A 27,434-nucleotide genomic window follows, 5' to 3' on the forward strand; every position below is an offset into this window, starting at 1 on the left:
GGGTGTTGGAGGGTGAAGGGCAGAGTTCGTGTGTTCGGTGAAACTTAAGAGGGGCAGGTCGGCGCACAGGAAGCACGTTCGCACCCGTAGTGGCCGCTCGATCGACTGGCCGGGATCCTATTCCCGAGGAGCTTAAGCAGCTAGGCGGAGCGCACGGAACCCCTCCGAGACCGGGGAGAACAGGTGCCACCCCTCCCCCACCCGATGCCTTTCCTCCCCGCCCCCTCCCCCCCGCGCCGCGCGCCCCCGCCCCCGCCAGGCCTTTGTGAGCCGCGCAGCGCCGCCGGAAGGGAGAGTGCTGGGCGCGCGGCGCTGGAGGCAGAGCAGGGCGCGCGCGGACCCAGGGCGGGAGCCCGGTTCGGGCGGCTCGTTTAGGGGGCAGGATTGGGGAGGGGGAGGGGGGGTTAGTACACTCAAGATGGCCTCGGATATGAGCTATAGGGTTCGCCAGAGGATCAGCCGGCTCGGCCAGGTGCAGAGCCGAGGAGGAGCCGTTCCTCCTCCTTCCCTTCCCTTCTCCCCGCCCTTGCCCCGCCTCCTCTCCGGGCTTAGCCCGGCTTAACCGTCTCCCAGGCCCCACCTCAGGGCGTCCCCGCCCTGCCCTTCCCCGCCTCCCGGAGACTCGCTCGGCCCGCCCGACCCTCCCTCCTGCCCTCCCTCCTTCCTTCCCTCCAGCGCTGGGCCGCCTGGGTCTGGCTCCGACCCTTGCCGACCGGCCGCCCTGACTCTCGCCCTCTTTCCCTCCTTCCCTCAGAGGATGTCGGGCCTCCAGATTAATTTCAACCCGCTTAAGGAGCCACTCGGCTTCATCAAGATTCTCCAGTGGGTGAGTGGGAACTGTGGGCCCAGCCCCGGGGGCTGGTGGTCGCCGTCGGCTCCCCACCCCCCCACCTCGGGCGGGGAGACTGAGATGGAGGGAGGGAGGCTGGAGAGAAGGCCCGCCGGCCCGACCCTGCCGCTTTGGAGGCCTAGGGGAGGAGGGTGGGGGCGGAGTGGAGAGGCTTCGGCCGCCCGTGTCTGGCCTGGCAGGCCCGGCCGGTGCCCCGCCCCTGCTGCAGAGCAGAGCTGGAGGTGCGGGGGAAGGGGGTGGGGGGAGCAGGAAAAGGCCTCCGGGGCCCCCGGGACTGGGGCGGATGCGGCTGTCAAAGGGCCTCACGAGGCGGCTGCGCTGTGTGGCGGCGCCCGAGCGCGGCCCCATGAGCCCCGCACCGAGGAGCGCCCCTCTTTGCCCACGTACCTTCCCTTCCCGAGCCCCAGAACTTCACCTGAGGGCCGGGGGCGGCGTTTGGAGGGGAAAGAGAATGCTACCTTTCGTGGTCTAACCGAAAGCCCCTATCCTTTATACTTCCATTCCCGAATCCCCCACTCCCCAACCGCCCGGAAATTATGAATCCAGGTAGAACTCGAGCTTAAGAAACCTGCTTCAAGGTCCGAAGAACTTGTTAAGCGCCTAAAAGTTTGGCGGTTTGGGGGGAGGGGGCGGAACCAAACTTCTTTTTTTTGATAAGCCGCTCTAGAGTGGAGCCGAACTAGCCTTGGAAATAAATTCTTTCGTGAAGCAAACACAAAAGTGACGGAGCCCATTCACTTTCCATTGTTTGTGAAATCTTACATTAGTTTTCATAGAGGCGATGTTCTAAACACAGGGTTTTTCTTTTTAATTATTGCATTAAGACTTTGAAATACCTTGTATTTTTTAACAAATGCACCCCGCATTTAATAAAGCACTTCATTAAGAATTTGGGGATCATTCTGAGTGCCCCATAGTGCAATATTGAACCATTAAAGCTGAAAACTTGAAATAATAAGTTTTGGTCTAAGTGCGCTTTTATGCTTCTCTAGGACTTGTGATTTATTACTACTTAGATGAGCTGATCGAGTGTGTGTGTGTGCGTGTGTGTGTGTGTGTGGAGTACCGCGGCTTTTCTCCGCCTTTTCGGACTCCCTCCGGCTTTCATTTTTTAGACTGCCCTGTTTTGACGTTGCAAATTTCCTGACACGCAAGAAGATTGCTGGACACCAAAGAAAGTTGGGAATAATGTGTGATTTTTTTTTTTCAAGGCTGATTTACAGATAGCATCTTCTTGTAACCAGTGGGATAAGTGTGGTGTAGATAACGTTTACATAACAATTCTTTGTGTTATTGTGGTCTAAGGTGATGAGCACTGAGGAGCGCTGCCTCCACTATCTGAGTGCTTTTGTGAGTGTTAGGAAAACTAAAATTATGCCAAGAAACACAGCGTTTTGAGTTCACGTTGAACGATTTACTGTCATTGGGCTTCTAAAATACTAAGAACGGCGCTGGTTTGGAAAAGCTATTTGTCTATGAAACCGAGAGGAAGGAAGATCATAGATTACTGCAGATGTTTGCTGTTTTTAAGTAATCCACCAAATTATTTTTCTTTTTTTCCAAAACAAAAACTTAAGTATAAAGGCTAGTGAAAGTGAGTTTTTCAGGAAATTTGAAAACAAGATGTGAGCGTTGGGGAGCTGGCCTTTTGACGTTGTGGTTAGCGCTTTGGTTTTTTGGTGTTCGGTGAAGGTTGTAAGTGACTTGCCCCGAGGTCACGCTGCTAGCCGGTGTGAAGTCAAGTTTGAACTCCTTTGATCCATGTTCCTAGGCCGGGCCATGTGGTTGCCCCTAGTGTTTAATACTGAACTCAGCTTTTGGAGGGGGGGTGGGGTGGGGGAAGAGCACTTGATACCAAAATAAAAGGGGAAAATCTCACAGACTGTTAATTAAGTAGGCTTATCTAATGTAAAATTAAAAAACAAAAAACAAAAAAAACCTACAGTACTTTTTTTTTTTTTTTAAGCTAAAAGGGACCTTACAGATTTTCTTCAAATTCTTTGGTTTTACAGATGAGGAAATACCCAGAGAAATGAAATGACTTGGCCAAGGTTACATATTTAATTTTTGATATTAGAAGAAATGCTTCAGACTTCCAAGTTTGATGTTTTTCTCATTATACCACACTGCCTTTTTTGATTAACCTGTTAAATAATGGTTATACTAAATAGAATCAATTTGCTCCAAATCATTTCTAGGTTTTACAGATAAGGAAATAGCTGTTATTATTTGTACTTAGACTTATTAGTAATTACTAAAATCATGATTCCTAGAAGTTTTATAAGCATTATAATTTGTAAAATGAACAATTTTAGAGTACCTATTGTAGGACCAATAGTAAGTAAGGTCATATATAAATTAAGTGCTTGAAAGTGCTGGGGGCAGGGAGTCTTATATTCCAAACTCGCCCTCTCCCTAATTTTGTGGAAGAGAGGAGCAAGAGACCCAAAGAAGTTGTGACTTGGTATAGGTCACTTAGATGTAAATGGCAAAGCCAGGATTCAAGTTTGGATTCTTTCACTGTTGACTAGAATTGACTCCACTCCACTGCTTCTTTAAGTATGCTTTGGGTTGGCTGTATTATTGTCAGTGGAAACAATCTTTCTCAAGTTACCTAAGTGGATGAAATCCTTAGAAGAATTTTATTACAACTGTTTGAATTTTTATGGGAAGACTGTTTTTTTTTTTATTATTTAATACACTGTTTAATTATTTGCCAGTCCCTTTCAAATGCCTATTGCTTTGGGGAGATAGAGATGTGCTTTCAATTGCAAAGTAATAAAAGCAGCCGTTTTGCACATACCCCTTCAAGAGTGTTTATTATTATTAAGCTTAATGCTTAGGTAGTACTCTATTTGAGCTGTCATACAACTCCTTTATCCCAAGCACCTAGAACTTTTGTGTCTGACTGAACAAATACAGTATACAACTTCCTATCTTGACCCACCTCCCTTTGTTAGAAAATTTTGCTGTACTTTATAGTATCTCTAGGATAATGAATATGAATAACTATGTTTGTATATGTGTGTGCATATATTTTTTTAAATGTGTAGTTCTTTAGTGTTTTGCAACATATATCTGAGGCATGTATAATATTTCACTGTTTCAAATTAGGAATCTGAAATTTGAAGAGGTTAAGTGAGCTCTTAAAACAAGGTATTAGATCATAATATGTAAATGGAGTCCTATTGTTTTTTCATCTTGTGTTATGATAAAGCTAAAATGTGTTTAATATTTTTGGAGATGGACAATAAACTACTACTGATATTCTATAATTTAGTATTCCACAAAATATTGGCAGCCTTAAGAGCATTATTTTAATTTGTTCAGTGTCTTTAAGCTTTTGAAGGGCCAAATTTCAGCATAAGAGACTTTTTTTATACAGCTTCCTAAGTGTTTTTATCAGATTGAAAATAAGACTTCTAACCATTTTGTGTAATTAGCCAATTTTTCATTAGGATCATTTTTATATAAAACTCTCAGACTTGCCTCTTCATAAATTTGGGATTTGGAAACAGTTGTACTATTTTTATTTTCTAAAAGACAGTTGTCTAGAAGAGGATCCAGTTTTTGAGTTAGTATATACAAATAGATTGAAATATTAAATATCTTTTGTATTTTAACTGCACAATTTAGATTTTTAGACAGCTGGGAAAAAGAGGGAGGTGCACAAAGAACTAAAAAAAGGTGGGAATTTGTTTTTAGGTCACTTAGACTCAAACCAGTATAACTGACCATTGACATTTGAAATATTTCCCCTCAGAAATAAAAGTTGAGATTGTGATTTTTAGCCTTTATTTTTGATAATAACTAGAAATGGGTAGATTTTCCCATAGTAATAATTAAATGTTGTGCTTTTCCATTTTCATTTTTTAAAATTAAGATTAAAAGACAGGTTATAAAGCTTTAGTATTTCTAAAAACTCACTCTTTGGAGACAATCCTCATAATCTATTTGTAATATATTAAAAGAATATGAAAATGCTTATAGTGACTTTGGGTACCAGAAATGCTAGGGAGTTTTACTTTCTGAATATATGTGTGAATTCAGTTTTTATTAAAAACCAGTTATTATATTTCAAAAACATTTCTGCTGAGGTATTTTCTAAATCTTTTTCTTGCTGATTAGATAATAAGATCTTAGAGTTAGAGGTGTAAAGATTTTTTTAAAATGGAAGTCATCTAATCCAACCCCCATAGTTTGAGTTTATTGCTTATCCTTTGCTCTCATAGAGGACCAGTGACATCTTTAAGATTAGTTTCCTTGACTTGCTTTTAAGTGAGACATAGCTATGTAATCTTCAATCTCACTCCCATCTTTAGTCATAGAAGTCCAGTGGCCAGACAAAATTCAGGACTACTGGCCTTGGCCTGGAATGTAGTGGATGACCTTGGCCTTTGTAATTTAAGGTCTTTGCCAGGTTTCAGCTCCCATAAGACCAAACCCATTCTATTACCGAGGACTAGATACTGAAGATGGCCTAATTTACTATCACAAAAAATATCTTTTTAAGAACCTGAAAACTTGCTGGCCAGAACTGAAAGCAATTGCTATTTACACTCACTCAGCCTTAGATTCCTAAACTCTGAGCTTTGGAGTTTTAAGACTGGGGACTCTCTTTAGCCATGAAAGCCAATGATTTGGATTTAAAGGCTTAGTTAAATAGTTCTGTTGGAAACACTGGGATGATCTGGAGAGCCCATCTTTGAATCATTTTATTTTAAACCAACTTTTTTTCAGAACTATACTTTGAAGAAATCATAAATGAAAACACAACTCAAGTCCCAGATTTTCCCAAATGAAAGACAATAGAAAGAGAAAAGAGTGCCTGAGAAAAGTCCATTGGATATAGAAATTGAGGAATCATCCGCACTTTTGGACAGTAATAGTAAATAGAAAATTATCATCTTCAAAATATAGCTATTAATTGCCATGTTATATTTCATAGTATAACTACTAAACTCCCATCTAAATAGTATGTCCCAGATTCAAGAGTTCCCAAATCCTCTCAGGAAATAGGGGACAAATAAAGCAAATCTGTGGGCATTATGACAAAAACTAGTACTATATACCCAGCTTATTATTAGTCTGACATTAAAAATCACTTCCAAAAAAACATGTAGCCACGCAAAAACACACAAACCGGCTTAAAAAGAAAATTGCCAACAGCATTTGGAGAGAAGACCTTTGGAAGATTTTGCATTATAATTGCTAATGTTTTAGCACTGTTATTGTCACTATTAATCCAGAAATTCAAGTAAAATAATCATAGTTTACATTTACATGGGGCTTTAAGGTTTCCAGAGTTCTCTCAATGTATTCTCATTTAATCATAAACACATTATGACACGGGTAGTAAAACAAGTTATCTCCATTTTTGTATGAGGGGAACCCAGAGACAAGAGTAAATGTTTTGTTTTGTTTTGTTTTGTTTTCAGTATTACAGCTAGTGTAAAAGATGGGAATTTTAATTTTAGTTCACTTTTTTCAAATGCCAAAATCTTTCTGCTATACCATATTAGTTAACTCAGTTTAGGGGTAAATTTAAGAAGCATGATATAAAATGTGTACTGGGGAGAATCTTAGAACACCTAAAGGCAAGAGGTTCTTAACCAGGGAATAGGGAACTTGATGTTCAGAGAAAGTTATAACTATTTCAACATTTGGTTTTCTTTGTAATTCTATGTATTTTATTTTGTGCATTTAAAAACATTTTGAGATATAGGCTTCACTAGACTATAGGTCCATGACAGAAAAAAAAATGGTTAAGAACTTCTGCCCTAAGGAAATATATTTAGTTTCAAGAAAATTTATATTTACTTTCAAGAAAATTTGAGGTATTATTTCTGAAGGTTTTTAAAATATGTAACATATTAGGCAGATATGTAATAAGAATTTCCTTCCATGGGATCTCAATTTTTAGATGCAATCAATTTTCTATATTGATCATATAACATCTGGCACAAAATACAATAACAAGAGGTATTTAATAGATGTCTTTTATGAATCACCCTCCATTTCCCTGCTAATATACCTATATCCTCATCATTTGGACCTACATTTTCCGAAATTTCTGAATTGATCTTCTTCAGTTGTCTTTCTGAATCCATTCTATATTTTGCTGCCAGACTAATATTCTTCAAACTTAAAAGCTATACTTTTACTACTTTGGTAAATAATAGTTGAAGATTTTTATTTAAAAAGCTTTTAGTCATTTCGAAATTCTTATCAGGTTCCCTATTAAGAAATTCAAGAAACTGAATTGAAGGCAAAAAGTTTTCAAGAAATTATTTTAAAATTATTATTCATCTCCTGTTAATGTCTCTTCATCTCCATTGTGCAAATTCTAAAAAGCAAAACAGTTCTGTATTAGCCATCTCCCAAAGTATGTCTCTCTTAAAATTCATTAGCCCTTATGTCAAGAGGAAAGTGACTTGTTTTGGACATTACATTGATCAGGGTTCTAAAGTTTTTTTTCTTTAATGCCAATATATAAATTTTGCACCTAGCCCTTGTTCACTTTGAATCAGTTCATAAAGATTTTCCCAACTTCCTCTGAAATTGTCCATTTTAAAATTTCTAATGGCATAATATTCCACTATGTTCATACTCAGAAACTTGTTTAGCCATTCTCCAAAAGAACTTCAATTTTTGGCTAATAATAAATTTCCTAAGGAAATGATGATAGTATTTATTTATGGTTTATTTACAAAACCATTTCCCACTGGGACATTAATACATTGTTGGTGGAACTGTGAAACGGATCCAGCCATTCTGGAGAGCTATTTGGAACTAAACTCAAAGAGCTATCACACTGTACATACCCTTTGATCCATCAGTGTCTTTACTGGGTCTGTATCCTAAAGATCATTAAAAAAGGGGAAAGGACCCATACGTGCAAAAATGTTTGTGGCAAGAAACTAGAAACTGAGTGGATGCCCATCAATTGGAGAATGGCTGAATAAGTATGGTATATGAATGCTATGGAATATTATTGTTCTATAAGAAACAATCAGCAGGATGATTTCAGAGAGGCCTGGTTAAGTCTTAACATGAACTGATTCTAAGTGAAATGAGCAGAACCAGGAGATCATTACACATGGCAAATTCTGATAGACATGGCTCTCTTCAACAATGAGATGATTGATGCCAGTTCCAATGATCTTGTGACGAAGAGAACCATCTACAACCCAGAGAGAGACTATGAGAACTGAGTGTGGATTACAGCATAACATTCTCGTTTTTTGTTGTTAGCTTGCATTTTGTTTTCTTACTCATTTACTTTCCTTCTTGATCTGATTTTTCTTGTGCAGCAAGAAAATTGTATAAATAGGTTTACACATACTGGATATAACATATTTTAAGATCTATAACATATATTGGATTGCTTGCCATGTAGCAGAGGGGAAAATCTGAAACTCAAGGCTGTGTAAGGGTCATTGTTGAAAAATTACCCGTGCATGTTTTGAAAATAAAAAGCTTTAAAAAGAGAGAGAATAGAATAAACAATCCAACAAATGAAAAAGTGAAAACAAGACCATTTCCCATTTTTAAATCTCCCTAATAATTCTTTTAGTTTTTAAATTTGGAGTTAAATTTAGCACTTGAGTTTGGCTAGCTTTGAATTTTATACTGCTTCTGCTAAGTGTCATTCAGAAATAGAAATAAGTCGCTAAACTGAATATAAGATCCCTGCAGTCTTAGAAAACCACATATTTATTATTATTATTATTTTATTGTATATTTGATTTGTTAAATATTGCTCCATTACTCTCTAATCTGCATCTGGTCTTAACTGGTTATGTCAGTCCTGTGCAGTCTATAACTGTGTTTGACATCTTTTCTCTTCAAGTGTAATCTTGCATTTTTTTTCTATCAATTTTGTTGACCCTACCTCATGATTACTTTTGCTTATGTCATTGATAATTAAAGTGTATATATGCACACATATATAAATGGATTTAATTTAGAATTCTTCATAAAATTTCTTGTCTTCATGCAGTGAATCTACAAGGTGATATGAGTGCTTACACTTATGAAATATTTCTGAAACTAAATGCTATCTCCTTTATTTGTCCTATCTGAGGAGAATTAGTGAGCCATCGCTTGATATTTTATAACTTCATTTGTTTTCTAGTTCTATTTGTAATGAAAATACCCAGATTGATCTGTTCTTTTTGTTGTATGTCCATGTATCACTAAACAAAGATCCCATGTTAAGTGCCTATCAGTTGTTAATATTCAAAAACTACATCTTAGCACATGTTATTCTACATTGTCATTGTAGATTCAAAAAAGGGTCCTTAGGACCTATGGGATATTTCAGATTTATTTAAATGCATTGCCATGGCCAAGGAATTCACCTACTTACTGGACATTCTAATGGTGATAAGCCTCCTTGTGAATTAGCTGGGTTGTTTCTCCAAAAACAGTCAGAATTTATTGTCCTTTCTACTTTGTTTTTCACAGCCTGTGCTTCCTTGAGAATCTAGTTCTAGGATAATTGTGCTGTCACAAAAGAAGCACCAGAGTATAGCTTTATATTTTTTCAGTAGTTTCAGTTAATCTTACTTGACATTTTTTTTTTTTTTTTCCTTTTTTAATGTTCTGGTCTGGAGATCTTTGAGATTTTGATTATAATCAGTGTGTTAGCTATCTTTAGCATTGCCTTCTGAAAATTTGAAAAGTATGAAATCCATGCCTTTATTTAAGCCATACATATTAAGTCAAAGAAACTGCTATCATTTTCTCTCCAAGGTCACATTTATGTCCAGTATGACATAAATAAAAAAAATCTTTCTATAGGTCCTTTATACATTTCAATTTTCCCCATTGCAGTTTGCTATATTATGGGTCAGCATAAGAAATTAAATGGGAATTTGTGGGCGTTTTGCAGAAGCTGCAGACAATACAGGAAGGCCAATAGACAGAGAAAAAGTTTAAGAACTCAGAAATACAAAAACATATGTATAGTAGTATATAATATCAACATAGTTTATCTTTTACTATAATATTTAAAACTTCTCTAGTAGAGGGCCAAAATTTTTTACATGATTTTCTAGATACAGGGGACACCACCCTTAACCCTGGTGATGTGGAAGAGAGAATTGTATTGCATTTCCTAGGTGTTTTTAAAAAAATCTCTGAAGAATTTTATATAAATTATCATTTGAGACAAATAAATACTAGATTTTGAAATCTGGAATTTTATTTTGCTCCTTGAAACCCTAATAACTAATGTATGTTATTAGTTTGCATCCCTTTTTCTGTAACATTCCTCACTCTTTTGTAGACCTTCTTAGAATCATTAGTCTTTCTGTTTAAATCTATTCACCTCTTCATTCACAGTTAGCATTCTAGTTTGGGCTTTGATTTCTTCTTGTCTGGATGATTATAATTGTCCTCCTCTGTTGTCTCTCCTTCCCATAATCTTCATTCAATCACAAAATATTTCTTAGGTATATTCTTCAGCTCAAACATCCTTTAGCAGTTGAGATATTACTTGTAAAAATGCCAAACATTTCACCTGAACCAGGACTTAGGCCTTTCACATGTTTTTCCATACCATTTTACTTTATTCTTCTTAAGCAATGTCAAAAAACAAACAAATATGAACTAATTTCACTTGAATTTGGAATCCATCATTTTGGAATGGACTTCTATATTGACACCTATTGAAATCCTTTTCCTTTTTTGCTCAATTCAGATGCTTCTTTTTCCCTGATCTCTTGTTACAGATTACTCCCATTCCCCATAAAAGACCTAATGCTCCCACCTCAGCTTCCTAGGAGTATCTTGCTTAGACCCTTCTCTCCCTTTCCCTTAAAATATTCTAATTCATCACACTGTCAATGATTTCTGGTTTTCTCACTCTGATTCCATAATTCATCCCATTCATAATTTAGTAAATAATTGTTAATCCTTAGAAGTTTTGTTTTTACCTTGGGAGGGACTCCAAGCTATACTCAGTTTCAGTCCAGGATAGGCCCACTGTGTCTAATTCAAATGTACTTGTCTTGTCCTTTTGTCATTTCCTATTCCTATCTTTTTAGTTGCAAACTGTAATGGACCAGGACTGTCTATATTTGTTTTCATCTTTACTTCGGGACAATTATATCCCTTACTAGTTTGTAGAGAAAAGTACTTTGTAAATCTTTATAAATACTCTTCAACACCATCTGGTGCTCATTTGATAATTTGTATGCCATCTTAATGAGGGCTATCATATGATTATGTTTAACTTTTGATGCCTAGTTTTCTCAAATAGATAATAATTTAATAGAGGCTTTACCTTATGATTTTATTTTATTTTTTGTATCTCACAAAACTTAACGTAGTACATATAATTAAATAAAGATACTAGTTTAATATTTGAGTATTTGTAGTTTTTTTTTTCTAATCACATATCTTTAAAAGTGATCTACTGATAAATATGGAGAAGACTACCAGACTCCTTTTGGGGACCTTGGTATAGAATGGGGATAGGCAGACTTGGATGGGCTGAATACAACCTTCATCTTTGAAGGGGGAGTATCCAATTATACTGGAGTATAATAATATGTAACTTGAGAGAATGAATTCTATTAAATTGAACTTATATTTATTGAATACTGTCCCTTTGTCAATTAACTTCATTGGAATGGGGAAGAATGAGAAAGATGTAATAATAAATTGTGATTCAAATTAGGTGAAAGTTCGAAGAGTTCTACACTAGAAGCTGTCACCTCTGACTTGGGAGGGGAAAGTAATCAGGATGATTAGAGGACTCAAAGAAGTGGTGGCATTTGAGTTAGGATGAACTGGCTGGAATAAGAAGAGTGAGGATAGAGCATTTTTAACTCTGCCTTGACTCACAGCATTTCTTAAACTTAGCAAGTTAAGGAAGTGTTTAAGGAACAATGAGTACTGAAGTCTGGCTGTGGGGGCAGCCAGGTGGCGCAATGAATAGAGCACCAGCCCTGAAGTCAGGAGGACCCGAGTTCAAATGTGGTCTCAGACACTTAACACTTCCTGGCTGTGTGACCCTGGGCAAGTCACTTAACCCCAATTGCCTAAGAAAGAAAGAAAGAAAGAAAGAAAGAAAGAAAGAAAGAAAGAAAGAAAGAAAGTATGGCTATGATAAAAAGTATGTGAAGAAGAAGCAGTGTGAGATAAAACTGGAAAGGCTAAGCTGTGGCTGGATCCTGGAAGTACTTAATTCAAGGGTAAGGGATTTAAGGTTTATGAATTAGGGGATAAGAGAGTTATTAGAAAAAAAAGGAGAGGCAATTTTGTGTGATAGAATTCCAGCCTCAGTTAAGGAATACTTGGCCTTCTTGTCTCTGTATTATATAGATAATTCACAGAACTCTGGTCAAGTCAACTTAATCTTTTTCAGTAACTTTCCCAATACTGTGTCAGGCTTAGTTGCAGAGCAGGGCTGACTTGCATTGTGGTATAAAGGAAGTTTATTTACTGGCAGGTCATAATAGAATTGATAGGTGTCCAGTCAAAAAGGGGGGGGGGGCTAGTGTGGGAAGTGAATAGAAGTTTTGAAATGAGAGTGATTATTTATATTGTAGCTAAGATTTACAAAACTCCTTTCCTCAGGACACACAATGCTAAGTAATAGGAATTTATTCTTAGATTTTTAAATGATCTGTCCAAGATGAACACAGTAATAATTATCAGAGAGAGGATTTTGAATTCAGATATGACCACAGACACTTAATAGGCAAATCACTTAACCCTTTTTGACTCAAGTTTTTCATCTGTAAAGTGAGCTGGAGAAGGAAATGGCAAACCACTTTGTACCTGTGGGAAAAAAATCTCCAATTGCACATGACTGAAATAACTGAACAATAAAAGGATTTGAACTTTTATACTCTAGCTTAGAAACCACGTTTCTTTCCATTTTATTGTCTCTCCTTTCCTCTTCCAGCATTTAGGAGGTATCTCCCCCATTCAGTTAACACCTTCCACTGAATATTTTAGATGTTTTCACTCTTTTAGCTTGTCTTTCCACTTTCTATCTTTCTCTAGAGCATTTGAGCCAGATAATAATCTGTCATTTAGGGCTACTTTGCCAAGGGAGGAGGGGGATTTTAAAAGTTTATTACCATTCTATCTGGTTATTTTTTTAACCTTTATAAATTATATACTAGGTATTGCTAGACAATTTACATAGATTACAGTCATATGTATCCATTGTTTGATCATATATAGAAGGTTATATCTAGTAAATCTTGTTATTTTGTCATCTTCCCCCAAAAGCAGTCTTCTGTGTTGTTAGTAGGCACTTGGAGATTTCTGCATGGGTAGTAAAATGCTTGTCACAGTACAAAGGCGCATCCCCAGAGTCCAAAATCATTTGAAGATCTGTCTCTGTAAAGATGCAGTATTATAGGTGAGAGGTAATGAAGTCCTGAATAGGGATGATGGCAAGAAATATGAAATAATGCAAATAGTATTTAATTAAAATATATAATAATAGTATATAGACTAAATTATAAAGATGTGATATTTAACCAAGTATCACATGTGAAGGAGGGAGAAGAATCAGATGATTGTGATTTTGCTACTGATTGGCCAGAAGAATAATGATATGATGGACAGATGTAAGAAGTCAGGAAGAGGAGGAACATAATTTAAGAGTCAATGCTGTGGATTTTGGTTATGCTGATTTTAAGGTTCTAGTGGAACATTTGTTTGATGTATACAGTAGGTAATTGGAATTTCAGGTTTGTAGTTAAAAAGAAAGAACAGTTTCATTGTAATAATAGGAACAGAATCCAGATCACTGGACTAACTGGCAAGGCAGTGAAAATTGACTGTGGGCAATTTTTCGTAGATGTTTAGCAGTTTTGAAAGGAAGAAAGAGCTTCAAGATGATGGGGTTGAGAGTATTTGACATTAGGAGAGAGCTAAGGATTTATTTTATTTCCATTTAATGGCATTTTCCCAATTGAATGAATAGCATTTTTTCCAATTACATGTAAAGATAATTTTCAGCATTTATTTTTGTAAGATTTTGAGTTCCAAATGTTTTTTTCCTCCCTCTCACTTCCCCCTCTCCCCAAAGCATCAAACAATCGTAATATAGGTTATAATGTACAATCATTTTAAATATATTTCCACAATAGCCGTGATGTGAAAGAAAAGTCAGGATAAAAGGGGAAAACCATGAGAAAGAAAAAATTTAAAAATGAAACTAGTATGTTTTGATCTTCATTCAGTTTCCATAGTTCTTTTCTTGGATGTGGATGACATTTTCCATTATAAGTATATTTGAATTGTTTTGGATCACTGTATTACTGAGAAGAGCTAAATCTGCCTTAGTTGATCATCACATAATTTTGCCTTTAGTGTGCACAATGTTCTCCTGGTCTGCTCACTTCACTCTGCATCAGTTCATTGTCTTTCCAGGTTTTTTGAAATCTAATCTTCTCATCATTTCTTGTAGAATAGTAGTATAAACTATGTTATTCAGCCATTCCCAAATTGCTGGGCATCCCTTCAATTTCCTATTCCTTGACAAAAAAAACAAAAAAAACAAACAAACAAAAAAAAAAAAACCTGGGGAGTTGTGTTTTTGTTTACAGATGAGGAAAGGAAGGAATTGAAACTCAGAAGCTAAGAAGATGGTAGCAATACTCATCTTCTAATTGAGGAAGCCAACACTTAAAAGAGGGGTTGACTAAAGAGGGATGTTTTTGAATAGGAAATCTGAGAATAGGTAATCAGAATTAGTCATCTAGTGTTTATTAAGCACCTATTATGTCCTAAGCAATAGGGATACAAAGAAAGGCAAAAGGCAGGCCTTGAACCTTTCCAGAAATATTCTTAGAGTTTGAGAAAAGAAAAGGTAAAACATGGCACAGAGATGGAAAGTTATATTCTAGACACTAGAAAAATAAAATTAATGTTCATGGCTCAGAGATCTATATCACATTGAATGAAAACCTGAGTCTGGATGAGAGGTAGAAGCTGGAGAGCAGGGAAGCTTGCTGTGGAGATAACTGGGAAATAGTGGGTAACTATGGTCAGGCAAGATTTAAAGGAAGCAGGGATGGAATAAAGTCAAGAGCATGCATATGATAAGTGTTTTCCTTTGTTTTATGGATTGCCTTGTTTCATATAGTAGCCTCCACTAGCTATGAGAATTTGTGCTTAACCTTCATTACAAAGGGTAGTCTATTCCTGGGGATTATGTGCAAAACTTTCCCCTTGGTAATCACTTCTTGCTAGATCTTACGAACTGATGGTAAAGTATGAGAACTTTGGATCAGTTTTCGTGGATCAGCTTTTGAGCAGGACTTTAGGTTACTATTAAGAACAAGATTTGTGTGACTTGTACTTTTTTAATGTGTATGTTAGTTTTCTCTTCCTGACAAATTAGAGCTATTTGATTATAGCCTTCTTTAATCCTTTCATAGTGCATGGAATATAATGAGCATTAAATAATTTCTGGCTGAATAAAGGAGAAAAGTATATGTATGAATGGATTTAAAATCTATTGTTGATTTTTTTTTCAGGAAAAACAATTAGAGAAGAAAAATATACTTTTAAAAACAATTTTTATTACTCTTTTTCAAAAAACACTACCTCATGTTCCCACGTAACTCCATCCCACCCTCTAAATATCACCCTTTATAAGAAAGAAAGTTGGCTAGGGGCGGGGGAGGAGAAATAGTTCCATTTCAGTTTGACAGTGCAATAGTATTCACACTCTAGTCTTTCACCTTTGTAATATATTTCTAACAGTGTTAGAAACAAAACAGTTGCTTAATTTGGAAATGTACAAAAGTTCATTTAAAACAATTTTGGACTAAAAATGCTAGAAAATTTAAAAGCAAAATAATAGAAACAAACAACATTAACACACATTCCTTTTAAAAAGACAAAGATCTTTATTTTTTGCCATTAGCCTAATATAAATTCTAAATTTCATGCCAATTCAAATTCAACCCTGTTCTTTCAGTTCCTTTTCTCCTTTTCCCTATTCCTCTATGCCCTCTGGAACAGCTTCTACCTAATTATTAACAAAGTCCCCTTACCTTAAATGTCTAATTAACATACTACCATCTTAACAAACCCAAGATGTTTTTCTTAATATTTACTTAGTGGTGATGCTTCTTTGTTTTATATCTTGATATGCTTTCCAAACCCTTCCTTTGTGTCTCATCCTTATTTCTATAATCTACTGGGCTTGGGTTTCTTAGTTTTTCTTCTCTTAACCTTTGCCTCTTTATATGCATGTTACTTATTTAAAAGGGACCCCAAACTATCTGTCTAGTAAACTTCAATTTTTTGTGATATATATATATATATGCTCTACTTCTATTCATAAGGGAACTAATTTTCTTTAGACTGTACCATTGTACCCACTTTTTAAAGTTTATCTTATTGATAAATTTTGATTTAACACAGTTGATAAATTTACAAAGCATATTCCTTGAAAACAAGTTTTTTGTTCCAAATTCTTTGATTCATCTCCCATTTTTTTCTCTCTGTTCTATTCTCAGAGAAACCTTACCTGTGCCTGCTCTTCTAGTTACTTATTTGATCTCCTTCCCATCTATTATATCTGATTTAACATATTTAGTGCCAATATTGTCCTTCCTGTCAGTTTATCCCCTTCAACTTAGTTCTTTCTTCTGTGTATTTTTTAAATGTTTCATTGACAGTCCTTTTCTTGCTTCCAAAAAAAAATATTACAGAGCTCTTCCCTTCTCCTAACATTGTTAAGCGCAACAAATCTGTATTGGTTATTTAAAAGTCTCATTTTGTACCTACAGTCCATTGAGTTTTAGGAGGTAGTCTTTTTCATCTGTCTTTGAGTCATGATTTACTAAGATTTTTTGCTCAAGGTCTTAAGTCTTTAAAAATTGTTTTCATTTCTAATGTTGTAGATAATTTATAAATAGTTCTGTTCATTTCACTTTACTTGTAATCCTTATAATCCTCTCATATTCCCCATACTCAGTCTATTGATGTGTCTTGTCATTTCAACCTTCATAAAACATTTCTCATGCATTTGCCCTTTTCTCCAACCACATGTAGCCGCCACTTTCATTACCTTTGTCTTAGACAATTGAGATAAGTTCTGATAGATAAAAAGATCTGAGGCAGGGAGATCAATGATCCTTCTTCCACACAGCCCTAGAAAATTCCTTGAAGGGCAGTTCTGACCTTCTCACTATTAACCTTACTCCATAAACTCCACTGTCTCCTTTTGACCTCTTAAAAACAAATATAATTCTACATTTCTTTTCTTTCTATTGTTCAGTCATCTTTCAGTCTTGTCTAATACTTTGTGGCTTCTTTTGATGTTTTCTTGGCAAAGATAATGCAGCGGTTTACCATTTTCTTCTCCAGCTCATTTTACAGATGAGGAACTGACGCAAAAAGTGACTTGTTCAGAAGCACACAACTAATAAATGCCGGAGGCCTGATTTGAACTCAGGAACATGTCTTCCTGACTCCAGGGCTTAGCATTCTCTCCTAGAACTGTGCTTGTCCTTTCTACCTACTTTATAATTCAGCAACACCTGATTACTGACTGGCCTCCATCTGTGGAATGCTTTCTATCTCACTACCACCCACTTCTGTTCTGTCTCCTGGTTTCCTTCAAGATCAGACTCTTAATCTACTTTCTTCAAGAAGCATTTCCTGGTATACTGCATCCCTTCCCCTACCCAGTACCTTTCATTTGAGATGATCTTCCTCATAGTCGTTTTTGTAGTTTTTATTGGATGGGGGTTGACATAAGTGAGTTCCCCAATTATGACACTTAACCTTCCCTTCCCTATTCCCCCAGCACCCATATCCCAGTTAGCATTTATTTCCTTCTCTACCTCTTCCATTGGGAAAAGAGAAAACCAGAACTATTATAACAAATAATACACATCAAGCAGAACCAATTCCCATATTGGCTATGTACAAAAAAAGTATATCTATAAATTTTGAAAGGAATTGAGTAGCATTGTTGCATTGTAAGTCCTTTGGAATAGTAGTTGGTTCACTGCATTGATAAAAGTTCTTAAGTCTCAGAATTGTTGGCCTTTTTTGCTATGTTTCTCTAAAATCATTCTCCCAAGTAATTTTTTAGGACACAGAAATATTCCTTCACATTCATGTACTATAACTTTCTTCTGCAAATATTTTTAGTCCATTTAGTCCTTTTCTTCTTTAATTTCTTTGGGTTATATACCCAGCAGTGGTATCACTGGGTCAGAGATTCTGTATAGTTTAATAATTTTTGTGACCATAGTTCCAAATTGCTTTTCAGAATGTCTGGACCAGTTCACAGGTCCACCAAATAGTACATTAATGTGGACATCCACATGTTTACAATTAAAAGTTAGTTCTTTTGGACATGTGTGTTTATTATTATAATAGTGGTATTATTGGGTTAGAAGACACACACACACACACACACACACACACACACACACACACACACACACACACACACACAAACTGGTTCTACCAAGGTAACTCCCCTCCTACAATTGCCTTTTTCCTTTTTTGTTGTCTTTTGCCATCCTTTGCCATTGTACATCTTTGCCATTTGTACTTGTATTGGAAATACATGATCATAGTAGTTTGAAGATCACTGGCCTGGTAATCATTTGAAATGTGCTACCATGTATATGTACATTTGTTTACATAGATGTGTATAATAAGCCTATATGTCTTAACTCACAAATTGGATAGTAAGCCACTGAATGACAGGAATTCTATTTCTTGTAATCTCAGCACCATACCTTAGCTATGCTTGTTGCTTACCTCTACCCTTTTATATTATTGTTATAACTTTAAAAGATCTGTGATTTATTCTGTATATGTTATTCTTTATTTAAGTAGACACAAATAATTTGCCTTCCCAGTCTTACTAGATGGTTTTTTGATTTGTAGCAAAAAACATATCTTTGGGGGGAAACCATTATTGTGCTAAAGTCTGTGACTTAACTATCCATAGTAGATTCACTGTGCTCCTGTCAGTAAACCTTTATTAAACATCTACTGCACACTAGACACATGTATGAAAGCATTGGTGATATAAGAGGAGATAAAAGAGGATCATCCACAAGCTCAAGGAGTTTATAAGTGGCGGGGAGGGAAAGATGACAAGCAAACAAGCTATTTGCCAGATAAATAAGAAATAATTGAGAGGGACGACACTAGAATTAGGAGAGGGTTGGGAAACACTTCCTGTAGATGGCATAGTAGCTGGGACTTAAAATCAGTCAGTAAACCAAAATGAGGAGCACATTCCAGTCAAGGTGGGGGAGGACACCAGTAAAAATTGCCCAGAGTTGAGAGATACAGATTTAAAGAACAGCCATTTCAATCGCTGGATTGAAGAGTTACAGTGGGGAGCAAGGTGTAAGAAGAGTGGAAAAGGTTGGCAAGGTCTAGGTTATGAAAGGCCAAGTAGGACAGCCCAGAGCTTGTGCCTCACTGGCGTGTTCTTCACTCACATCACCTCCATACCAGAATGAGGCATCCAAGGAGAATGTTAAGGTAGATTGATGTTGCAATATTGCTTTTGAATCCTTATGGTGCATTGGAAAGATTGCTGGATTTGGAGATAAGGGGACCTTATTCTACTACTTATTGGATGACCTTTGCTTCTATGATCTATGATTTAATTTTTCATGTGATTTTATTACGACTTCACAAAATGTTTAGGAATCACCTCTGCACACTGTTAATTCAAAGTATTGTAAAAGATTACTGTATTAATAATTAGTTGGATTTAAAATGTCTCTGCAATGTTTTTCATATTTGGGAATTCTTATATGCATTTTAAACCTCTTAAAGCATTCCATTTTCTCTAGTTTCCAAGTCACTTAATTTTTAAAGACTTTCTTCAAAACTTCTATTAATGTAAGGTTCATGTACTGTGTCCATTTTATATATATGAGAAAACTGAGATTTAGGAAAGGCTAAGTGACTTGTTCAGTCACACAACTAGGAAATGACAGGGCATAATCATATCCAATTTTTTTTTCTTTAGTCCGTTATTCTGATAGTTAAGATTTCAAGGTTAAAAGAATAAACTCTTTGTTTTGTCCTCATTTCATGTAGGTAGCTTCCATTTTCTCTTTTGCCACTTGTGGAGGTTTTAAAGGCAAAACAAGTTTCCTGGTTTCCTGTCAGGGTTTTAAAAATGAGACAGTTGAAGCTGCCTTTGCCTATCCGTTCAGGTAAATGTGTTAATCCGTTCTCTCTTCTTCATCTTCAATTTTCTTTAAAAATATTTTGCTGCCTGTGGTGGGGAGGGTGGGGGGGGGTTATGTTAGTTACAAGATTTTCAGTTACAAATTTGCTTCATTTTTGTGTTTATATGTATGGTGTCTAGTACCTACTAGCTCTTTAATTAATGCTTTGAGATTCAAATATTCTTTGTACTTTGGGAAGTTAAATTGTCTTATTTTAAGTGAACAAATGAAAAATAAAATTTCCCAAAAGGATAGATTACAGAACTTATTATCATTAGTGTGAAATAAACTATATTTCTTTCCCTTATATATCTTTAATTAAACTAAATTTTTACCAACTAATTTTATTTCAATATGCCACATATAAAAATGTTATTTTGTTTATCTGATACTCTGGTGAAGAAAGAACACCAGTCTAGGGGAGCTGAATTTTAGTTCCATCCTTGCCACTGACCATCTTTTGGCAAGTCACACCCCTCTTTAGTTGCTTCTTCTGTAAAGTTTATAAGACTGAATTAGATAATTTTTAAGGTCCCTTTTAACTTTAGCATTTTGTGATCCTGTGATATGAATTAGATTAAACATTGATGCATATTCAAACAAGGTGCTTGGGCTGTTACCTCAATGTATGCCTGCATTTTTCTTGTCTTTACATCTTCCTATTAAAATGTGTTTAAAGCCCTTCCCTTCTTCCCCCTTTGATGAATGAACATGAATCTAATTATTTTTAAATGATTTTTGTTTGTTTTTAGGTTGAATCTGGTTTCACTTCATGCAACTCATGACACTCTGTGTAATAAAACTTGGAATGATTATGTTCTTATAGGAGATTTCTCTTCTTCTGCCCAGTTCTATGTTACATTTGCAGTCTTGGTCTTCCTATACTGCATTGGTGCACTTGTTCTTTATATTGGTTATATGAACCGATATCGGGATAGTCGAAAAATTCCTCTTATCGTAAGTTATTTTCACATTAATATTATTATTATTATTATTATTTTTTATAGAAAAGTAAAAAAAAATTGCTAAATGTGTTTATTCGACTTGAAATATAGGTTCTCATTTATGGAATATTTAAGACTCCTGTTTTATAAATATCATGGAGTATAAGTCAAACTCTGATACATATTTAGCTTAAATTTTTCAATATAAAAATTCTACTAGGTTAGAAATTGCATTATGTAACCAGATTACTCTTAATATTTTGAACAGTTTTCTGTACAGCAAACATAATTCAATTCCAAAGGGAGAGATTTTAGTTCTTTTATTTTAAATATTGCAGTGGTCCTCAAACTTTTTAAATAGGGAGCGACAGTGGGAGGACTGGACTATAGTAAAAACAAAAACTCACACTGTGTCTCCGCCCCTCAGCCCATTTGCCATAACCCAACTGGCAGCATAAACGTCCTCAGCCCACCACATCTGGCCCACGAGCCATAGTTTAAGAACTCCTGGTCTATTAGGTAGAAAAAATAGGCTATTAAAATAGTATACTTTTAATGCTTAAATACCAAGAATGTCAAAATTTAGCAGCATTTATAGTTCTATTTTTCCCTGTCTATCCCACTTTTCCTGTAGTTCTATTACATCTAAGACTTTGATAATCTATCTTTGAATTCCCAACTTTGGAGTCTTACCAGACATTTTTAATATGATATCTATGAATATTTCTAAGTTTGTGATGCTACAAAAGTATTTGGATTTGACTTTGAAGCATGACCAAAAAACTTAATTCTATAGCCCCAAAAGTAGATCCCAGTCCTTCCTAATAGCAAACTTAGGTAGATCTCTCCCATATGTAGAATATCTATAATTTGCTCTTCATAAATTAGAATTTTTTGATATGTTCATAAAACCATGGCATCCAGTACTGAGACTGTTGGTTTTTGCATGGTATCTTAAACTTCCATGAAATATTGTGATTCATAGAGGAGACAGTCTATCTGCCCCCTAGATGGGGGCAGGAAGGGCAACTGCATACTACAGAGATTATTAGTTCTTATAAAATGTTTACCATGGCATAGACAAAAGAAAGCTAAAACACCAAAGGTAGAAAGAGAAAAATCTTAATAAGCTCTAGCACAAGTAAAACAAGAAAATTTATTAAAGAAATTAGGAATTAGTTTAGCTCAGATATTAGCTTTTTAGCATAGAATTAAAGAAGAATATATGGCTGAAGAAAAAAAAAATTAAGGATCAGGGAGCTCCCAGAAAATGCTCTAAAACAGTAAATAACAAAGATATAAACTGTTTAGAATTTATGAACATACACAGTATATTTACAGAATTCACACATTGTCTCAAGGAGGGGGGAAAAACCCCACTACATTGTTAGAAAATTTTGCAAATGGCCAGGATAAAGAACTTCAAATGTCAAGAAGGAAAAATGTGTATAAGGGAATAATTCCGCGTTTATGAGAAAATTAAATATCCTGAAGAAAGCTCTGTAAGCCGAAATATTGTACCCTGTAAACTTGACTTACTCATCTGTTGGAATAAAAGGTAGAATAGGCTCACAAAAGAAAGGGAAGAAAATGCATTTCTGACAAACTCCAAAATTAGTCTTAGGTCCTAAAATAGTATTTGCCCTGAGTTTCTGGGAGTGGAGAACAGAAAGTGCTTTTATGCTGCCGGCTATACAATATTTTTTACGATTCTTAGAGAACAACACCCTTTCAAGTCAATCTACCCATGCCCCTAAAACAAGAAACGATGTGTAAAAATATTACAAATAAATTTTAAGCTAAATAAGGAATATTTGTAATGTAGAAGATAAACTAAAGATTCTATATTCTAGGTAGGTAAATGTAACCTCAAGTTTTACTGAGACTTGGTGAGATCCATGTTTTACCTTTTGGAACTTGGCTTTAAGAGGCAGGCTTGATAAAATCATTAAAATACTTTTCAAAAATGAATGGACTATATCTCATGAAGTCATGAGTTAATTGTCCCTTTATAGAGATCTTATAGCAAAGATCTGTTTTATCTGGCTATAAATTTAGAACTGGAAAGGAACTTTACAGGCCAGAAATCATTATAGATAGGTTAGACTAAATGTCCTCTTCAGGCCAAGGCCCCTTCCACCTGTGATACACTGTGATACTTTCAGGAATTCTAAATTTAAAGAAAGTATTTCAAACTCCCTTTTTTAAAAAGAGAATTTAAAAAGGTGGAGGTATTGGAATTGCTAAAACAGAAGCAGTTGGTTAAACAAGCAGTAAAATTTTTTATTTTTATTTTTGCTGCATGGCTAACAAGAAAACACATGGTAAGTAAAATATTTTTGTCACTTCAATTTGCTGATTTCATTAGAATCTTTGCACATGTACTGTTACCTTATTTTAAAAAATTCTTCTGTATCTTAAGTAGAATTTAGGAGAAAGTTTGTTAAGTACTTATTTGCTAGCAACTGCAAATTAGAATTCTCTAAATAGTCTTTGTAGCATCTGTGGGCTATTTCTAAGCCTGGTTTGTAATTGTCATGACCATTCTATTCATGCTTTTAGTAAAATTTCTTCTTGAAAACTAATGTTTCTTTTACTTTCTTAAGTTAAAAGAATTCTGCCATACATTAATAACTATAAAGTACAAATTATAAAATTACACTGAAAATAATTTAATTTGATAATGAGGTTACATAATCCTTTGATATGGGGACTTTTCAAAATCCTGCAGTGCCTCAAGGTCATTGATCTGTTAAACTGCAAGTATTTATTAAACTTCTACTAATATTAGGACTTAAGAATATATAAATAAAAAAAAGAAACAAGTACAAGGAACTTACATTTTAATAGGGTAACTGCAAGTACAAATGAAGGCATTTACAGCATAAATAATAAAGTTTATAAATAGGTATAATGTAGTTTAAATACAAGGAAATTTGAGAGGAGAACTCTAGCAAGTTGGGAATCATGAAAGGATTCATATAGAAGATTTTACTTGAGCTGCATCTTACAGGAAGAGAGGAACTCTGAAGTAGAGGTAAGGAGGGAATATATTCCAAGTATGTGGGAGGGCTAATGCAAAGTCACTGAACTGTGAGGAGATAAGGAATGTCCTATGAGGAACAGAGGCAAAGTGATTTACAGATGCTGAAAAGATAAGGGGGAAGCCAGGTTTAGTAGATTTTTAAAAGCTAAACAGAAAAGTATAAATTTTGTCAAGGAGACACTAGAAAGCGCTAGAGTTGATTGAATAAGAGTCATATAGTTGGGTCTATATTTAATGAAAATTATTTTAGCAGTATATAGGTTAGATTGGAGTGGGAAGAGAGTGAAAATCTGAACTAAGCTGGTAGTTGTGTTAGTAGAAGTAGTCAAGATGCAAAACATATTGTAAAGGTAGGTAGAATTAATGACAGGATTTCCTTGGCTATGTATGGTGAGGGACAGTAAGGAGTTCATGTCAAGGTTACAAATTAGGGAGACAAGGAGGATAGAGACATCTTCAGTTGCATTAGGGAGGAGGGAGAAAAACTTGGGATGGGGGGACAAAAGTTATTTTTAGACATAATGAGTTTGAATTGAGACATTCTAGTTTGAAAAGCCCAGTAAGTATTTGGTCATATAGGACTTAAAATTCAGCAGAGAAACTGAGGCTGAATATATAAATATTGAGTCATCTGCAGTTGATATCTAATACAACCAAGAAGATTTTTAACTGAGAAGAGCAGAACACAATCTTAAGGAATACCCACATTTCCAGGGTGTGATGTGGTTGATGAACCAGTAAAGAGATTGAGATGATGAGTTAAACCAGGAGAGAGGAAGTAAGAATGGTTAAGAGTGTCACATGTTGCAGATAGTTGGAGAATGATGAGGATTAAGAAGAGATCATCAAAATTTTGGAAAAGGAGCTTTGTTTAAGAAAAAATTTGATGGGGAGTGGGTAAGGTAAGATCTAGTAAAATGCTAGTTAATACAGATACTAGTTGATAGGCTGTTGAAAGTATAAGAAATTATATATACAAATTTTAAGAGAATAATAGGGTTGATCAGCTTTGTTCTTAAACTGTCTTAGACAAGTCTGAGTATCTTTGCTTAATGGGATCTTAAAAAAATAAAGTGTGATTAGAGTTAACTGATGTATTATGTATATAAGTAATTTTTTTTTTTTTCTTTAGGACTTCCTTATTACTCTTATTGCTACTTTCTTATGGTTGGTGAGCACTTCGGCCTGGGCTAAAGCTCTGACAGACATTAAGATGACCACTGGTGAAAATATTATTGGTCAGATTGATTTTTGCAGTGAAAAGGGAATACATTGCTACTTTGACTCTGTAACCAGTATGGGATCTCTGAATGTATCTGTGGTATGTATAGTTTTTCCAGAGGTGGTGTTATGTTTTTTAGAAATGTTTACCAGATAACTAAGAAGAGTAGCCGCTTTTAAAGTCTTAATATTTAATTCAGATAATTAAGTTATGTGAATACACATTTGCTTCTGACACATTTTGGGGGAGGGAATATACTTTTCCTTAGAATTAGGTAGTGAAGCAAGGTTTGAAGATTGGATGTAAGTTTGGATATTTGGGTAGATGGGAAAGAGGAAAAAGATGAGGGCAGAATTAACAAAGAAGAAGAGGTTTTCTAAGAAAAACTCGGAAATAAAATAGCTATGAAAAGAAGACTTGACAGCACGATTCCCCTTTTCTCACCAGGTACATAAGACTTATACTCCTCTATGTAGAGCTAGATTTTTAGTTGCTTATCTCCTTAAATCATATGTTCAAGAGAGTTCAGGGGTCAAATTTTACTTCACTGTGAAATACATTAAATTTCTAGTATTTTGGAATTTTGTGGGGAAATAGATATATTCCTCTAAAATGTCATGGAAAACTAACTTGGATTTAGAGGGTGGGAGAGATTTTAAATTCTTTTTTTTTTTTTTTTCTTCTCCCATAGATCTTTGGTTTTCTGAACATGATACTATGGGGAGGAAATGCTTGGTTTGTATATAAGGAGACCAGCTTGCACGGTCAATCAAATGTTTCTACCCATGGCGCAGGAACAGTTGCATCTCCTTCAGGAATGTAATTAAAGGAGAGAACTACACTGTGTGAAGAATCTATTCTACAACATATTGCCAGCATCTTTAGAGACAATGCAATTTGTTTCTAATAAAAGTAATGGTGTTTGCAATAAATTGATGGATTAAAAATTTTGCTAGTTTTTACATGAAATATGTGCCTTAGATACAAATTCTGGATGTAAATGTTTCAATTTGTAGACTCAAAGATCTAGGGCTTTATTATGAGATTATATACATAAAAATGTGGAGTTTCTTCACTAAATTTTTTTGTCTAGCAAAAGTGTTTACCCCTTAAGCTTTAACATATGTATCTTTATTCAGGAAGGGGATGTTTTATCCTATTTTTCAAAAGAAACTGCATTTGAATTACACACTACTGTAAGTTTGTACAGTTTGTATGCCTTAAGACCTGTCTTTGTCTAAAAAAGGCTTATTGCATTATAAATAGCATAGCAAAAAAAATGTTTAGTTCAGAATTTAAATCTAAATACTGTTCATGTTAAACAAAAATTCCTGAATACAGAGATGGGTTTTAAAATAAATAACCTTCAATACTTAATAGTTGTACAAAATTTGTTTTGAGGATGGGGATTGGAAATTTCAAGTGTGTATAAATGTTCTTTGATACAGTTAATATGGTAATTCTACAATTCAAAGTGTTTACATTATGCTGGTTGGTTTCATAGACTAAGTATAGACTAAGTATACTCTAAATATGGTTCACCTAGACACTTTGAAAACTTCAGGCATAGTCTTATTAATATTTGTCCTCTATTACTCATGCTACTTGGTTTCAGAATGGGATAATCCAAGTATAGGGAGAATTTTTTTTCCTTTTTTTTTTTTTTTTTTTTTTTTTTTTTAAACCCATTCAGAGGAGAAAAGAAATTTTGTTTTTTTACTTTTAAAATGCATTTAAATGTTGAGTCAATGAAGTTGCTATTGGAAACTCAGCACTGATATTATGAAAATAAGAAACGAGATCCAAATTTCATTTTTCTTAATGTTCTCATTCTTGCTACATAAATGGATGATTTTTAAAATTATGTATGTGTCGTAAACAAAGGAACACAAGTGAGCGAGCTACATAATTAATGGGTGCCTGTTTCTTTGTACACATATTTGGTTGTATCCTGAGTATGCATAAGTCATTCATATTATTTGCTAATCTATATAGTTGCATTGTACAGAAATTCAGATTTTTTTTCTTCCAAATTGTTACTTTGTGAAGCACAACTCACTGTTGCCACATTTTTGTTGCCTTTATTCATGACAAGAATTGTCCATGTGAGAAATGTATGTCTTTTATGCAGCCAACTTAATAATAAAAAAAAGTTGCAAAATGA

At 35.3% G+C, this 27,434-nt stretch overlaps 1 protein-coding gene across 2 annotated transcripts; it reads left to right on the forward strand.

Moving 5' to 3' along the window:
* Window positions 1-27,434, forward strand: SYPL1 (synaptophysin like 1). 2 transcript variants are annotated; one of them, XM_074268373.1, is made up of 6 exons: window positions 1-183; window positions 755-826; window positions 19,925-20,043; window positions 20,811-21,015; window positions 25,181-25,369; window positions 25,962-27,434. In XM_074268373.1, exons 2-6 carry the CDS (start codon window positions 758-760, stop codon window positions 26,091-26,093), a joined length of 714 nt encoding a protein of 237 aa, XP_074124474.1. In that variant the 5' UTR covers window positions 1-183; window positions 755-757; the 3' UTR covers window positions 26,094-27,434. The 2 variants fall into 2 exon arrangements, with proteins under 2 accessions (XP_074124474.1, XP_074124473.1); XM_074268372.1 differs by lacking the exon at window positions 1-183 and adding an exon at window positions 274-472.

The sequence above is a fragment of the Sminthopsis crassicaudata genome, chromosome 5 (genome assembly GCF_048593235.1).
Source record: "Sminthopsis crassicaudata isolate SCR6 chromosome 5, ASM4859323v1, whole genome shotgun sequence".
Taxonomy (NCBI): domain Eukaryota; kingdom Metazoa; phylum Chordata; class Mammalia; order Dasyuromorphia; family Dasyuridae; genus Sminthopsis; species Sminthopsis crassicaudata.

Excerpts from the sequence above, each read along its gene's own strand:
- SYPL1 (XM_074268372.1), top strand. The coding sequence starts at position 419 with ATGGCCTCGGATATGAGCTATAGGGTTCGCCAGAGGATCAGCCGGCTC. Across the intron at positions 827-19,924 it reads TCATCAAGATTCTCCAGTGG|GTAGCTTCCATTTTCTCTTT; the intron begins GTGAGTGGGAAC and ends CATTTCATGTAG. Across the intron at positions 25,370-25,961 it reads GATCTCTGAATGTATCTGTG|ATCTTTGGTTTTCTGAACAT; the intron begins GTATGTATAGTT and ends CTTCTCCCATAG.